At 31.6% G+C, this 18,535-nt stretch overlaps 1 protein-coding gene across 1 annotated transcript in view; it reads right to left on the reverse strand.

The window, feature by feature from the left end:
* Positions 1-9,890, reverse strand: part of Kap-alpha1 (karyopherin alpha1) — a gene marked incomplete in the record, with an annotated part of 13,283 nt that extends 3,393 nt beyond the window's left edge. The window contains 5 exon segments of the mRNA XM_067048467.1: positions 926-1,189; positions 1,767-1,987; positions 3,762-3,968; positions 8,851-9,027; positions 9,868-9,890. Coding sequence (XP_066904568.1) covers positions 926-1,189; positions 1,767-1,987; positions 3,762-3,968; positions 8,851-9,027 — 869 coding nt within the window.
* Positions 9,891-18,535: the final 8,645 nt, after the last annotated feature.

Genomic DNA, 18,535 nt, shown 5'->3' on the forward strand with positions numbered 1-18,535 from the left:
ATACAAAGACAAAATATCAAACAAAGTAGATAATTTAAAAAAAAAAATTTTTTTTAAGCCACAATTTTTATATTCTAAAGAGAACAATTGAAGAGCTAAATGTAAGCATGTAAATGTTAATTGACTTTTAGGAAAAATAAGGGTTTTTTCTTAGAAGAATATTAAAAATACTCCTTTCCATAGGCCATCTTGTTTAATGTTTTCTAAACCTTAAATTGTGGCCGTTTTCAGAAGTTAACAATTGAGTTTTCCAGCCTAAAATAGAAACACAAAATCATTAAAGATCCTTCAGATTGATACGATACTAAACTTAAGATGATTTAAGATAATTAGGTACTACGTATAATTCAATAGCAATATTTGAAATCATTCTGACATAAAGTAGGATTCTGAGAGAGGATGTTAATATCGCAGTGTGTGGTACTTAGGCGATCAACTCACAATCTTCAATATCCTGATTTAACAGAGATGCTTCCTCTAGTTTCAAATAAAGCCATTAAATTACTTATACCATTTTGACCCTTGCAGTCCTTAAGTTCAGTACCATGTCTGTCTGAGAGGCTTCAATTTTCCAGATTCATATGTTACAACGATAATATGTACTTCCACTTTGTTCTTTAATTATTGAGCTAGGAAACAGGTTTAACAATAAAAAAAATTTTCCTCTCTGTTTGCTGTAATTTGATCTAAAAAAATAACAAGAACTACTTACAGGACTTACGAGGTCATCAACCTCACCAGAGATGAATCAATCATTTTCACTGATTAACAATTTCTTTTATAAAAATCCATAAGTCAATACTTTATAATTCTCAGTAGCTTTAATGTTATTAATTTAGGAGTTAGTGCCACTAAGCATATAAAATTCAATGAAATGAATATGAAATAGTGTTGTAAGATTTTAAATTAATTTCAAAGAACATACATCAGTAATTCGACTAGTCTTCTACAGACTCCTGCATCTATGACAGCTTGAATTTTCTCATTAGGTCCGTCTGACAGATAGGAAAGAGCCCAACAGGAATCTGCCAGCACATCCCCATCAGTATGGAACAGCATTCTAGCGAGCACTGGAAGGCAAGGCGCTACTTTGCTAAAATCAGGAGTCGGGTTCTTCCCACGGCACAAATTCGACAAGGCCCAAACAGCGTTTCTAGTCAATGACAGTCTGTCGGCTTTGCTGAGTAACCTATAAAAATAAATAAGAGGATAAGTTTTCTTTCAATTGCTTTTTCAAGTACCTAATTCTTACTTAACTAATATTAATAACTACATGTATATATAAATAGGAGTCAATTAGTTACAGAAGCCAATGACCAGTATTGTGATAAATTGATGAATTTTATTTTTGTATTAATAATGTTTTTAAAAAGAGTGACAATGATACAACCAGGGCTCTGTTACATAATAAAGTATATAATACTATCAATAGTATTGTTTATATTTGGCACATTTCATTGCTTAGTACAATGCTGTCTTGTTCTTTTTAGATCCTATAATATCACTAGTAGTCGACAACATAATGAAATAAAAAGTATTTGTATTTCTACTTAGCCTATATATTTGTATTTTTATGAAATAATATTTTTGCTTCAATATGAAACAGGATCATGAAGAGACAAAACAGAACATGTAAAATTAAACTAAACAGGTTTGAAAGGAGTTTAACTATTTTTCTAAAAAAGCTTAACGACCTAAACCAAAATATTTATAAAAATTATGGGGATCATACAAAAAATTATGTAATAAATATAAATTATTCTTACTGAAGAAGGGGAGGTAAAATGCCTGAATCTAATACGTGGTCACGACAATCGGGTGAATCTCCAGCAATATTACCAAGAGCCCACACTGCTTGTTCCTGAACATCTTCGTATTCTGATGACAACAGTTGAACAAAGACAGGAACGGCTCCTGCCTCGATCACAATCCTTGTTTGAACTGAGGTTCCTGATGCGATATTTGTCAAAGCCCAAGCTGCTTCAAACTAATTAACAAAAGATCATCGATAATAAGTATTACATAATTAAATTATTCTTTAATAAAGGTGAAAAATTGAGTGAAATGCTTCTTATATGAGGCTGCTGAGGCCAAAATGTATTGGAATACCAATATTAATTCCCTATTACGAGAAACAATAATGGTTTTAATTCACAATGGTGGAATAAACATTGACTTTAACCATAAAAAAAGTGGCTCGACTCTTTGACTGCCACAACAGTTGAGATGGTCTCTGAGTATTCTACTAGACCAATCAACATCAAGCTGTCCCCGAAGGATGGTGTGCTCTTTGAACAGTTGACCTATCTCTCTCTTTAGAAGTTGATGACAGTATACTGCCGAGGCAGTTCAACTGGGAAAATATCTAACAGTGTTATAGAGTACAGTCCTATAGAGAATCTATAGTACCTTTCAAGGTGCTTAGAGAAAAATTTAAGCAGTTAGTGTATAAGATCACTAAATTTTGCCAAACACTTTTCAACATCCCTTGACATACCATATACTTGGCTTGTAGATCAACCCTAATCAGTTTTTCAGCCAAGTAACTTTTAAAGATTAGAGTATTTTTGTTAGATGCAATCTTGGGCTTCTGAAACAACTAAGGAGCTCATTTAAATTAAGAAAAATAAAAATTATATAACACAAGACCTGATTAGACTGGTCCCTAACATATCCTTCCGAAACATGTACCACATCAAACAAAAACAAAAAAGGAAAAACTATCTTTTAAGAATATTATGAAGTAGAATTTTTGGGGCCACTAATTTACTAACATGTGGCAAAAAAGAGTAAGGATCTGACTAAAACACAACTGGAAGGAAAGTTGGACGATACCAGAGAAAGAGGAAGACCAAATAGATTAGGAAGGGCAAATAAAGTGGCTCAAGATGCCAGGCGTACTTTACACATTTATGACTGAAGGGCATTACATTAAATGGAGTATCTTGATGAAGGTTCCTTATGAAAGCTAAGACATACGTAGGGTTGTAATGCCATATTAGATTGGATATTTTCTTAATTTTTTTAATTAGATATTTTTTAATGGAATAGTCATTAATACTACATAATTTAACAAAGTGAAAAACAATCAAGAATGTATTAAGTTCTAAAAAAATTAACATCGTACTTTTTCATCCTAAAACAACTTTTCAGATTAGGTAAAGTACTACGTGCTTTTAAAAATTGTTAGATTCATCCTTTTTATATAATAACAGTTTGTGCTCATAATCCATTGTAATTTCATTTATTTTTAAATTTTCAAACCATAATTTTTTTTTTTAACTGTTGGTTTTTAGAATTTTTTTTTTTACTTGTACTTAAATCATATATAACACAACTGAGATGAGGTTTCAAGAAATAAACAGAAAATAAATACATGAGCAATTCTTAGTAACTAAAGATAATGAGAATAGTTGCAAGTGAGAAAAGTATCCCATTCCAGAGTACCAACTGCATTCCTAAAGTCGTTGTTCCAAGTATTTCACCTTGATTGAAAACTGATTACTTCAAATGAAATTATATAAATAGAAAAACAATTAGAAACACTTTAACTCAACAAATACTATACAATTTAATGATTTTTCAATAATTATTATTTATTGAATTTTTAAGTTTTCAACACTTAAATGATCCCTGAAAAAATTTAAATAACTATTAACATCAATGTATTTGTAACAACTAGATATTGGAGACCTACTCTAAAAAAAAAGAGGAGTAATTTAATCTTACGGTAATTTAAAATTGATAGAGGGAGTAGCTACCTGTAAGGTATAATTTGTATGATCCTTTAAAAACTCTACTAAACGTGGCACAATTCCAGTCTCGATTACTTCATCAATAGGAGGATTTGGCTCGCGAGAAAGAAGCTTACGAAACCTTTGAGTTGCCTCCAACTGTAGCTCAGTCAAGGGGCTGTATATGGCCTGGACCATGTCAGGAGTGATGCCGCCATTTGAAACTCTTTCTTCCTGGTAACAAAATAAAATTTATGTTAACAATTACAAAAATAAGAAATAATTTATAATCTGACAAAAGACACAGAAACGTAATAATATAAATATAAAACTATTTTATATAAACCAAACTCATGTATCTAATAATAAATCATAACTTTAATGTCAAAAATAAGGTATAATTATAGGTCAAATCAAATTTTAAATATTCATATATTACACAAGTTATAAAATACATACTAATGGGATTATTTTGTAAATTTTATAGGTAGGTCTGAGTCACTCGCCAACTTTCCTTTCATTTCCAACACGAAAATAAGAAAGAAAGAAATGATATACAAATAAAGATATAAAATCATGTCTGATACTATAAAAAAATTAATACAGAACAAGTTGACTTTGAGGTATAATTTTTACACAAATAGGCAATAATTTTTTCTATTTTGAAATGGTCAAGTTCCAGACTAGGTTAGATTATATTTCTCTAGAACATACAAACCACATGGCCAATCTTGGTAATTATTTATTAGTGCCAATGTTTCGGCCATAATTTCAAGCTTTCTTAAGGGCTAAGAATAAAAAACAAGATAACAACCACAATGGGTAATGAGAATTATAGAATGATTAGAAAATAACAAGCAATATAATTACATGAATAGTGTTGAAAGAAAATACAAAATATAAGCATTGTAAGAAGATTAAGGCTGTATGAGAAAAAAAGTAATATTAAAATTAAGAAAGTGGAAAGAAAAAATAAAATACACATAAAAAATGAACATTATTTTAAAAAGTTACGAAAAAGTGGGAAAAAAATGTATATATATAAGTTATTAAATATGTAAGTAAATTGACCAGTTTAAAGAAACAAAGTATAAAGTTAAATAAGCCAAAAGGGGTAAAGAATGAGAATATCTAGATAGTAAATATAAATATATATAAAAAAAAATTATTTGAAATTAATGTTATGAAAAAAATTAGAAAGAAAATATATGTAATAAATGAAATATGTATGTAAAATACTAGGATGAAAGAAATAAAATATAAAGTTATATAAGCCAAAAGGGGTAAATATGATAATAATAAGATGTGGTGAACATAACATAATAATGCGGGTAAGGAAGAAATAAATAAATTAAATCATACTCCCAACTGAAAGCATATAAAAACTATCATAATATTTATTTATTTTTTAATCACAAAAATGATCATTTATTTTTAAAATAATTGGAGAAGTTTGTCGGGGGGGTGCGGTCAGCAAAGAACAACAGAAATAAACAAAACTATATTTATTTATTTTATGCCGACGTTTCGACCTGAGTTTCAGGTCTTCATCAGGGCTATAGAACAAATAGATAACAACAACATTTAGAGACACAGACAATTGAAAAGGAATAGTATTCAAACAAATTTAGAATTATACAAAATATTGAATTAAATCATAAATGATAAAAAATTGATAACCGATAATTGAATAGTACAAATTTTTAATTGATTGATAATCGTGGAATGGTATGGTAGTAGATTGAAAACAGTAACAGATGAAATATAATATCATGTAGGTAAGAAGATATGTATATGCCGACGTTTCGACCTGAGTTTCAGGTCTTCATTGTTGGACAAACTTCTCCAATCATTGTTTATTTATGTTGTTCTTTGCTGACCGCACCCCCCCCCCCCGACAAACTTCTCCAATAATTAATCTACGGTCAACTATCTACACCTCATTATTTTTAAAATAAATTTGACAGAACTGTTAGTTTCAAATTAACAAAAAATATATGTTGAAATATTTTGTAGAAAGAAATTGTAAATATATACTATCCCACCGACCATATGTTATGTTGTGAATATCAACCAGGCATCATAAATTGATTTGTATTAATGCAAATAGTCCTAAACTAAACTGGAAAGGAACTATTACAACTCTACACCTCTATAGCGAGATCAATGAGCAGAAGATGAAAGCTGTGATCTAATTAATGCAGTAAAGAAAATAGAGTGGGTTATAACCCCAACAATATGACATACAATCCATATGGCAGTACTAAGTACCTAAACAAATTTATTATATTCAAATAAGAAATCCTTGAATACCATTTATATTGACAGGAATGATCGATTTTAATATTAAATTGGACTTAATCCCAACACCAATCTCCTTTACAGTCTATTATCTCACATTTATCCCCCAATGATATTCCTCTAACCTATAATTAATTTTGAACACCTATTGACCAACTGATAAGAAAATTATATAAAAGAAAGTACTAAAAATAACACTCCCTGAATCATAAATATCCAATATAAGATGTGAACATGAACAAAAATATATCTATACTAATATGTGAAGCTAAAGTTTATTTTGTCTGTACACACTTCCAGAATTATACTGGAAAAGAGTAGAACCATAAACATCAATAAATCTGAAAGACTGTAGATAATTTAAAAGAAAACCTTTCTACTAACACTTTTACCACTGGGGCTCCCAAAAAAAACCACTTAGAGCACGATTTTTAAACAATATTTTCTTAGCTTTTAGTATAAATAAGCAATAAATAAAACATAATATTCAGCCAAATAAAGTTTAAATATCTTTTTTTTAACCATGGCGACAAAATACCACCACCTGTGTATGCCACTGAAGCTATGTATGTAATCAGCTAATCAATGAGTTTCTTACAGGTTTTTTAACTGAATTACTAAATAAGAACTCTAGAAAGTTATCACCACATTTTATATAAAACATTTAGATAACATGAAAAAATAATCCAAAAAAAAGTGAAAATAGTTTTTTTAATAAAAAAAAACCTAATGAACATGTAAAAAATGTTATTGGAAGAGTGTAAAATAAAAGAATACATAAGTTAATAAATTTATATACTTCAACCCAAAGCGGCAGAACCCAGAAAGACTATAATGAAGAAAAGGTAGGACAGTACTTAACAGGGTCAGGGCCAATCCAAGGTTAAAAGGAAACATAGAGATGACAATGTGTCATTAATCGTTAAGGTATCGTTTGCAGTTATTAAAAATTAAGTGCAAGAACAAATGTTTAAAATTATTGGGGTCGACTTACCAAAAGATTGATTTTCTTACTGACAACCATATATTACCTCATCTTCATAAAGTTTCGTAGAAAACTATTATGCACTTATAGTATAAGGGGAATGAACTAACAATATTGTTAATGGTGAAGAACTGTAAGTTTTGTTTAAATAAATCATAACATACCATGTTCATAAAAACCTTTCAATATTATAAAACGATCAAACTGAAAATTGGAATAAACCTATGTAAGCAGAAATTAGCACTAAACATTCATCTGACTATGATGATATGTATATGAGTATTGTATAATTTGGTGAACAAACAAGTTGTGTAAAAAAATATTTCAGTAAAAACTTAAGACGCAATTTAAAGTTTGGCACAATGGGTCCGCATCAGCATATTTATTTATTTCAGGTTACTAACAACATAAAAAGGTGCGGTTATTTACATCTCATTTGTTAATTTTAAATTTAGTTACTTAGACTTAGTTAATTAAACCAAATGTAATGTTAAGTTCGGCTTGGATACATTTGAAACTCAATTTAAGACGCATAAGTGCAAAAATATAAGCTTTTAATACTGCAATTAAGAATATTTAGATCATAGACCATCAAAAGTAATTAGAAGCAATTAATTATTATGATCACATTTTCATTAAAAAATTAAAAAGAACTTGAAATAATTTTGGAGATAATGACAAAAATTAGATAGTACTAAAACATAAAAATTGAATTAGGCAAATGAAATTCACCAATTTCAATTTTTGAAAGTTATTTTTGTTTCAGTTACATTCTAACTAAAAGACTATCGTAATAAATCAATTTTTGCTATGCTTAAAAAGTCCTGAAATAGTAAATGTTTCATAAAAATTTGTGGGCTTGTTTATTAAACATATATTATCAACATACACAACTTATTTTCGTAACATCATGATATACTCATATGTTACTCACATGAAAGATATATTTTGAGCTCAATAATTAAAATTATCTATCATTTTAATTGACTGAGGATAAGAACCTGAATCAAACCGGTGGCAAGAGATTATTTCATTATCAAGACAATATAGTTAAAAACATTTAAAACTTGATTAAAAATAAACATAAATATATTTTTTAAAAATTAAAATAGAAAATTAAGTAACCATAAATATGTAAATAATATTTGTTCACATTAAAATTTTCATAATCAAATGAATGCTTGGTTAAATTGTATATGCATACTGAATAGCCACTGATAACAAATAGTATAAACTACCTAAGTAAATATAAAAAGGTAATTCGTAAATGAAATGGAAAATAAAAGAGCTATTCAATACAGAAAATTAAAAAAACTCTAATATTTAGGCATTACCATAAAGAATTATCATATATCTAACCTTAGACACAAATAGTAAAAAATACCTATGAAATATGATAACAAATGTAGACTCAAGATTTAGGGTTATTATGGAATGAATTTAGAAACAAGATAGTTAATTATATAGACATAATAAACAGTAAACATAACCATGACCTAAACAGTAGAAGACCAAAGTGAAACTAAGTTTCCAACAGTCCACAACATAAATCTAAATTCTTTAAATGAATATTTATCAAACTATATTTATTGAATATTTATGCTTTACACTCTTGTTTGCAGTTTTGGCTCCATTGTTGAAACCAAAATCATCAGTAAATAATGTTTACAGTAACTATCAGTTACACAAAATTAGGTAATTCAATTTCAGAAAGAAAACAGATCAATACAAGAATTTAAATGAAATTAATTATTGATCTAAAATGAAGCATTAGTTTTAAGTTATACATCCCATGAAAGTTCATATAGTATTTAACAAAAAATAAAATACCTGCATAGAAGTATCTTCATCTGACAGCGCTGGGATATTAACATTTCGTCTTTTGAATAATTGTTGTTCACGTTTTTGTTTTCGTAATTGTACACCCTCCTCTTCACGCCTTCTTCTCAATTCTTGAGAATCTAAACCAGTATTCTTGTACCGATTTTTGTGTGTTGTGACAGACATCTGCAAATTTCAATGTTGATAAAAAAAAACATTTAATCTTATAAATGAATAAATAAGATCAAAGACAATGTTTCAAATGGATGATACAAAAAATGATGTAATTATTATATCAATATATCTAAATTCTAAATCAATAGACATGTAAATACACCTAAAAACTTAATGGGAAACATTAAGGACTAGAACCTAATTAGTAAAGTAACTTTATTGCAAACTCATAATAACAGTGGTTAACAATTTATGTAACAGGTAAGGTTAGAATTTCAAAACTTCATTAAAAACGAAGAAAACAACTTGATTTAAATAAAAATTGACATAATTACTTGTTAAACGATTTAATATTTACGCATTCTAAGAATTAAAACATTTATTCAGTTAAAATAAACAAAACGTCACAAAGACCCAACTTCATATAAACACCAACCAACCAACTAACCAAAAACATAATATAAATTACGAATTTACTGTACCTTTTTAGGATTAGTTAACTTAACGAGATTTTCGCGTGAACTTACTCTCGGAGAAAAAGGGAATCACATGAGAAATTGTAAAGGGTTGGAGAACTCAGCTAACTGCATACATTGATCTCGACTAGGAGGTAATTATAGATATCGGGAAGACTGCCTGCGACTAAGGTCATAACTAGTTATTAAACACTAATTCGCTTAGCTATTTCACTTCTTACCTTAAAATAATTTCAACGACCTATAATTACTAATTATTAAAAACGACTTTTAACAAGGCTAAAGGGAAATCAATGCCAATGGAATAGCATATGTCACCATTGATTCTGCTAATAACAAGGTGGTTTCTTATAAATGAACTTGTGAAATATCTCACTTTTACTCCAATGTAACTTCTGATGACATCTTACTAATTATTCTTATAAATTACGGCAAAAAATCAGAGTCGCTTTCTGGTATATTTTTAAATTAACCTTATCGGGAAAAATCATTCTAAAAATTCATCGAAATTTGTTTCGACATCAAAAGATAAAAATGACCGACGTATTTAGTGCTGACTTCTAGCGTAGATGAAAATGTTTTGAGTTAGAATACTCATACAAAATCTCCAAACAGACAGCGCCAATTAAAAAATTGTATTAATATTTCAATTCACCAGTCACAATTTTTGTATTTAATGAGTGATAATATGAATTACTTGTAAAAGAGTTGTCGGAATTACATATTTAGCGTACTATTTTCTTATAATTTAAGGCTAAAGTTTTTTTTTCAAGTTCATATCTAGGATTTATTTCTAATAAACAAAAATTCTAAGTATCATGTTTTGGCACTCGTCCTAAAATGAGTTCTCAACATTAGTCAGTTGATAATTTTGGCTGTAACGCAGTACTTGCTTCAAGAATGTCGTGAATCCTAGTGCAGAACTGTCAGGGAGACATACAAATCATTTCTGATGTTCAGGAAATAAGTGGTTGCTCTTCAACTCCAAGGAAAAGATCCAGCAATCAGGTCAACTGCGTGTAGTTAAACTAATCATAAGTCTGAGTACTAGAAAACACTGTTTATCTTTACGCCTTAGTGTCCTTCAACACTCAAGAATTACAAAAAGATATTTTAACAAAGAAACTGTATTTAATTAGTCAATTTATCTTTCGTATATTAGTTCCGAAATCAGTGATATCAAATATTAGTCATGTTTTTTTATTTTTCAGCTTTCTTAGGTAGAGGCAATCAGACAGAAAACTCTTGGGCGTCTTGCTGAGGATCATTGAAGACATACCGGCGTGTGTATGATCTGGCCTCAAACAGCAAAGCTGGATTGAAAACAGAAACTGAAAGGCGCGCCAGTCTGTAAGATTGTACATAAGGAAGAAACTAAAGATGTCACTCATTTTATAATGATTATTCAATGTGAAGAATAATTAATAATGAATTAAATTCAGTGTAACACTCTGAGACAACTTGAAATATGGGATAACACTATTCTAAATGGACTAAGTTGTATCAGAAGAGGCGCCTTATATGGCCTCAATACCGAGCAATGACAGTTCACAAATAATTTGTTCAGGTGTCCTGAGGCATTCATCTCCAATCTGGAACTGAAATCTTTCACACCAACAAAAGAGCTGATTGGTGACGAGTTAGCAGTTAGGTTTGTTGTCACCTGGCCATACAGGACAGTGTATTATGAAACGGGACAAGTAATAACAGGAGGTGTAATACTTGACCTTCTCCTGTTAGAAGACTTAAAGACACCTGCTACTTGTTTAAGGCAACAGATATGGATCGGCTGATTTATCGGAGAATCTAAGGATGATAAACGAAGGCCCAAGAAAATGGAAGAGCATCGTTGAGAAATGGTGTTGCGGTGAGTGACAACTTCAAAATAGTTTCCTCTCAAAAAGTAATTTCCCATCCAAAACGAACCTTTCCTGAACTACTGGACCTCTCAACTTATTACTTCACTAGAGGGCTGTTGAGTGAAGCCCGTTGAAAATGAAAAGGGAATTGATCTATCTACTAGCTGCAATGTCTTAGAGACCACCAAGAACTCGAATTATACAGCTGAAACTATTCTGAGGGCGTTCAACTAGTACATGGAATTTGTGATACAGGATTTAAATAAAATAAAATAAGAACCAAGACGGCTTTGGTAATCGGTAAGTCATACTGACTTCTTTTGAAACATCTTTCCAACCAATGGAAAAACTCATCGGCAATATATCGGAAACAGAAGATAACTTAAAATTTTCTTAAAATGTGTTTTCCTGGTCGTTATCCAGTGAGTTAAATCTAGTAAAGTAAAACATTTATTTTTTTAGTATTAATATACCTGATTGATGTAAATAAATGAGTTATATAAGTTCACTTTAATAGCTCCAATGGAACTGGATAAGCTAAACAAAAATTGGTAGTATCATATTATAAAACTATACATTACTTCGTAAATCTGTTACGTTGTTAATTGGTCTGATGTATTAAGTATATACATGAGTCCGTTTATTAATTATATTCCACTGTATAATTTTAATAAAATAATGGATTTTAGAATAAATTGATGGGCTCTATTTGTCTCTGAGACCTAAAATTTGGGATAAATGCCAAGCCTAATATAATATCATGCAATTTGATATAAGATTTAAGCAAGCAATGTAATTATACTTCACATTGAAATTCGATCTTCTGCACATGAATTATTCATTTGTTAAGGACAATTTTTATAACAGTTAATTTTTATCGTAAACATTAGAATTATAACATGATACTCCTCTTTGTTCTCCTATCATTTAGATGTTTGGAAGAAACGATTCAGCAGGTATATATTAAGACATTCCATTAAGTTTTGGTCAAGTATATTTATCAATCAGTGGCGTAAATAAGGCTAATGCATCCAAAGCTATGCATCTGGGACCAAAGCCTGCGGGGAGCGTAGTGCAGAAATATGCAGAAATAATATATTGAGTACTTTTCCACCAAATGAGAAAAATATAAATTAAAATTATTTATATAATTATAATCTGTTTAGGAGTGAGTTTTTTTTTTTAAGGGATATATATATATATTTTTTTAAAGGAAAAGAACTAACAGAAAAACCCTAGTAATGGAATGCATTCCTCCTTAGTTACGCCACTGTAACCAATACCAATCATCGAAAAGACCAAATGTATGAGGATAGGAAAGAAACCTCGGAGAATAATAAGGGTGATCAGAACAAACGGAGAAAGATTAGAGCAGGTCCAGAATTTCAAATATCTAGGTGCTCATCTCAACGAAGGCGGCTACATTGATGAGGAGGTCTCTCAAACAATCAATGCATCTGGAAGAATATTTAGTTTGCTTCGAAGGGGTTTCCTGCTCAAAAGGGAGGTGACGAGAAAAATTACATTAATGATCTACAAATCGACGTTCCTCCCAATTCTTTCCTACTCTTCCGAATCGTGGACCCTCACCTTGAAACACAAGAGCCGGATCCAATCCATGGAGATGCGGTACCTTCGTAAGGTGGAAGGAAGGACACGACCAGATGGAGTGCGGAACAGTACCATTCGGACTAACCTCGGAGTTAAACCGGCTGAGAGCATCCTAGAGGAGCACAAGCTAAGATGGTTCGGACAACTCCTTCGGATTGACCAGGAAAGAACTGCAAAAAGACATATGAGACCCGAGGGAAGAAGGCCAAGAGAAAGACCATGCACTTCCTGGGACTAGAGTGTTAAGAAGGTGTTCAGGAGGCGGGATATAGACTGGAGTAGGAGAAGGGAGATGGTCCAAGAGCGAGATATCTGGTCCAGACTCTGCAAATTGTAACCCCACACTGCGCAAACGGTAAAGGGGATAAAATGATTATTATGATGATGATGACTTTTTAACCAAATGAGAAAAATATAATTTAAAATTATTTACATAATTATAATCTCTTTAGGAGTGAGTTTTTTTTAGGGGGATATATATTTTTTTTTTTAAGAAAAAGAACTAACAGAAAACTCTAGTATTGGGATGCATTCCTCCTAAGTTACGCCACTGTAACCAATACCAATCTTTATTCCATAAATTTTTTGTGAAACAAATAAATTGTAAGTTACTAATTAGTTTCAAACCTGTCATTGATGTGAAGAGACCCGGAAAAAGAAAATCAAGTAATTTAATGACCCATTATAATGAGCCCTTGAGGTCATGGGTGGCCGAAGGGAGATGAAAACCTAGCATTCTAGACTGCCCGTTCGAATCTGGTCTGCCTGTGCGGGTTGACTTTTGTTCCGTGGCGAACCCTTGAAGTAAATATCAACTTTCCCACTCTAGCAAGAATAGATTGGTAACCTGTATGACAACCCTCCAAATCATGAACATTTTTTTTTTCTGACATTTTTCAAATGTATAAAATGTTATCAACGACATTGTGAAAATATGGTCATACAGATAAAATATTGAGCCCCTGTAGCTACGAATGTTTATTACTTTGAATATTAAGAATCTAATGATAGCTCAGTTTTGGTCTGAAGGTTGGTTCTTTGAGCATTAAGCGATTCAATAGTTTCCTTGCTTGTTTAAAGCTATAAAATTACAATTCTCGAATCTTACTAATTCACAAGGAATTTACAAAAATTTGTTAATAAACAAATGGTTTCGTCTATTTTAAAATAATTTCAATAATAAAAATATATACAGTACAAGAGATGGAGAAATAAGTATAAAACTGAATTGTCTCTGAATATAAAGGTAGATGATGTCATCACATTTGAATAATCAATATACTTATCAGGGTACAATAGTTCAGCTGTGGGATTTACTACCTCCAACTGCATGCCCTCCATTTATATCTCCCCGTCCCTCCTCTAAATGCAAATTATTTTGTTAAATACAATTACTTATAAATTGTTTCATTCAGACGATCTTGCGATATTACTTAAGGTTTAGTGGAAAAGTATTGAGAATCAAAATTAGACGTAATTATTGAAGACTATAGTAAACTATCAAACAAAACGACAGGTCCGGGTAGTTATGTTTTTGGAATTTTTTTCGGGTTTGACTTTAAAAAAATTTTATTCCATGCTCAGTAATTAAGTAACGCCCTAAGGTAGAAAAAACTTTTTGCATACATTTTTCTTCAAAAAATAGAAATCTCCATCTTCTAACTTTATTTTGGCTAATATCAGGATACAACTATTTCTACATGGAAGATCATGATAAAACTGAATTCAACTAGCTTTATCTTGAGTACTAATAAATGTAAGTCTAATAGTTTTGGAGATAGAAATTTTTTTTAATTTAATTCATTCTCAACAAATGCAGAATATGGTAAAAACCGTGTCAATATATTTTTTTATCCAACTCTGGAATATAAAAAAAAACCAACCCTATTATTAAAAATATTTCCCAAACTTAGGACTCTTTCTGTCAATTATTTTTTTCAGGTTTGAAGTTTTAAATATCAAGTGCATAACTAAAAAACAAATCAAAATACCGATATTAAATACTATACTGGCCAAGGAGAGCATTCCTGTAGAAATGAGTGGAATTATCAAGAAATTAATACTCATACTTTTGAATTAATGAACACAACAAAATTGACTATAACTAATTTCGAAAAGATGTTAAAAAAGGAGGAGGAAAAGTATATTGAAATAGACCATTACACCAAAACAATAAAAGTAGTGAAATTGTGAACCTCCGAACTGTATATTTATTTGTATTATAAAGATTTTATACGAACATGTTCTGTCCTATTTTTCAGATGTGGTTTAAACAATCTTCCAATGTTTTGTTCTTTGAAGCAGTCATTGTATTAACTATCTGTTTAATCAATAATCTGAAAACAATCTGTCTATTCTCAATTCTACAATTTATGGTACATATAAAAAACGATATCATTAAATATTTGATTCAATAAAATTTATTTTATGATGAATTATTAAATCAAACTTAAAACATTATCAACAATAACATATTTCTTCTTCGGCGTTCTTCCCCTAGGTGGCCAGGTCAGGGACTAAAATGAGACTCCTCAGGTCATCCAGTTTTCTTCGGTAGGACTTCCTCTTAACCGGTTTTCTGATAACGATGGGTTCAAAATTTTGGGCGACGATCCAGTTTTATGCACAAATATACTATGGCATTGGATTGGGAGATTATGGAATTTGCCACTTGGAGCGTTCTCAGCAGTCTGCCTTTTTTGCCTGGTGAGCGATGTAACAGATATGGTAACATATCCCAGTCGTCGAACTATTTCTTTGCGTACTTTTTCTGCCTATCGTAGTGCATGCGTGGGGTTTACTCTACTGTTGTAGATGGCGATTTCATCAGCGTAGCTGTTTGTAGTTTTCGCCTACATCAGCAGTTTAAATCGAAAATAATACTGACGAGAGTACTGCCTGTAGCCAATGGAATGGTGTTGGAGTGGTTCTCTACGGAGAGATTTCTGTCCTGGACGAAAGGGACGATGGACGCATAGATTTGCTACGGTCATTGAAGATCTAAATGCTTACAGCATAAAATACCATGAGAGATAGAGTCGGAGGCCTTTTTGCAGTCTATGGAAGTAATAGCCATTTCCCTATTTCTGCTGAATTTTGTGTTCACTTCCATTTGAAACTTCAGAGATGGTGTTGTAAACCAGTTTGCTCGTAAGATATTATGGAATATTCCCCGAAGGTTATTCAGGATCTTTTCGTAAGCTTTAGCAAGGTGCGACAACAGGCTAATGGGTTTGTATTGTTCAGCCTCATTCCCAGACTTACCCTGCTTGAGGCGTGGAAACAAGATGGCTTGTTTCTATATTGTGGAAAAGTATCTTAGCCTCAAGCACGAGTTATACAATTTTGCAGGGAGAAATTTCCTCTGCGCAGCAGTTTCAGATGGACCGTATGGACACTATCATGGCCAGAGGCTTGATTGCCGTTTGCTCTTCTAAAGATTGTCTTGAGTTGTTTCGTACTAACAAAATTGTAGTTGGTGTCCCGGAACAAGTCGGGTATGGTGAGTTAGTCTGCCGTGCGCTCTTCAATATCCTCCCGATAATGTTCTGCCGGCAGCTCGGCCTGTGGCGCCAAAACGTCAAAAGATGATCTCTAGTCTAGGCGGTCATTCAAGGACTTCTTCAAGGCAGACTTAGTGACCTTCCAGAACGTACGGTGAACTGTTGAATGTAGCTGTCTACTTCCGAAATAGTGCGCAGAGTGGGGACTTGGTGCAGCCTATGGCAAACTCTTCCTCTTCTTTATACCCGCCGAGTCCGCTTCCTGATAGTTGAAACTGCAGGACCCCGGCTCAGATCTTCTACCGTGAACCTCAAACAGGATTGTACAATGGATGATCTGACGATATAAAGTCGTAATAGAGCAGCTCGTGATATGGTACGGCTGTCTGGTGAGGTCAGTGGTGGCCATGGAGCCTGCTACGTAGTGGCGGGAATTATACACCTCCCTGAGATTCATGATGATCTCGCGGTTACAGCATATCCTCGAAACTGCAGTGACCGCCCTTGGATTCTGGTGTCTGTGAGAACAGTAACAGTTGACTGAGTCGGAACCAGTAGCGCCTCCAATTCTTCTATCTTCGTGTCCTGGCTCCAACAGTTGATGTTTAGTAGAGTGAAGGCACTCAATTTCTAGAGTCCTGTTCCTCGAGTTCCCAAACTGTTGAAGTTCTGTCATCATGGAAGTGACCGTTTCCATGAAGGAACTCATGTGCCCAACCAGTGCTGCTTTGATCACTCTGCTTGGTTTCCAGTAGTTAGTGTGAGCTTTACATTGGAAGGTAATAGGTATTAGTGTGGCCGGCAGATGGTGGTCAGGATGTGCTGGTCCTGGTTGCTTGTCTATTGTTATAGATCTATGGCAATGTTGTTCCCGCCTTTATCTTTTGTTCTAATTTAGCTGCTCCTGCCACCTTCTTGTCTACTTCTTTTTCCAGATTTTTAGATTTGTGCATCTCCTAAAGGAAGGGATATGGTCACTGTTGCTGTTGGTTCCCCTTCTGCAAACACTGGGAGATATGATGTAGGCCACTGTAGCCAATACATTTTATTGCATGATTGCAGTAGTTTTTGGTTTGCCATTATTTTTAGCCTATACAGATGGGATGGTGTCTTTTCATGGCATGTATTTTACAATTGTGAAAAGACAGTGGTCGAACTGCTGGACTTTTGTCTGTAGATCATAGGATACCAGCAGAATAACTTATTTTTCTAATTACTGACCTTACATTATCTCTTATAATTTGATATATTGAGAATGTTACCTAATATGAGGTGTAGAATTCTTGAACCATTGAAGCCTTTTTTCCAATTTTTATTATTAATGCTTTTCTCTTTTTGTTTTACCACATGTGATAGAACTGGTTTTGGTTGAAATCCTAATCATTATGTAATGAAAAAAAAATGCAAAGAAACCGAAATTGGATATTGGACTTGATTTTCAAATTCTATGCCTCATATATCATTTATGAACAATATATATTTAATTTATATAATTATAAAGGATCTTATCATTAGTAATATTAAAAGCCTGATTTTTAATAAGGTATGTATTACACAGATGATTGACTTGTTAATGGACAGATTTTCTATCCTACCAATGAAAACAAAAGGTGTGAAGTTTGAATGGTGTAAATTATTCCTTTAAATCAAATTCAACAATAAATGAATACCCATAGACATTTAAATTAAAAATTTATTCTTCATTGTTTATACTGTAAAATGTATTCTTGGTGCTGAAATTAAACAATTTATTTAAGCTAACAATTTTCTGACTTTTCAAATTCATATTTGTTACTTTAGCTATTGGTTTTGTATTTTAACCAATTTCAGCTGTAATGGAAAAATGTATCACTCAATTTTTTTGTATATTTTATTAAAACCTGAATCAATAATAAATGTGTGTAAGTAAATTAAATGACTAAGTACAATATATAAGACAAAAGGAACAAATTAAATACCAGTTTATTCTTAGTGTATTATTTAAAACAAAATTTATACACTTTCACTTATGTTTTACGATATCTCTTCATAATTAAAAGAAAAGTTACTCCATGTCTTCAATCTCAAAAAA

This window comes from Halyomorpha halys, unplaced genomic scaffold (genome assembly GCF_000696795.3).
Source record: "Halyomorpha halys isolate HHAL.00 unplaced genomic scaffold, Hhal_1.1 Scaffold810.1, whole genome shotgun sequence".
In the NCBI taxonomy this organism is placed as follows: Eukaryota; Metazoa; Arthropoda; class Insecta; order Hemiptera; family Pentatomidae; genus Halyomorpha; species Halyomorpha halys.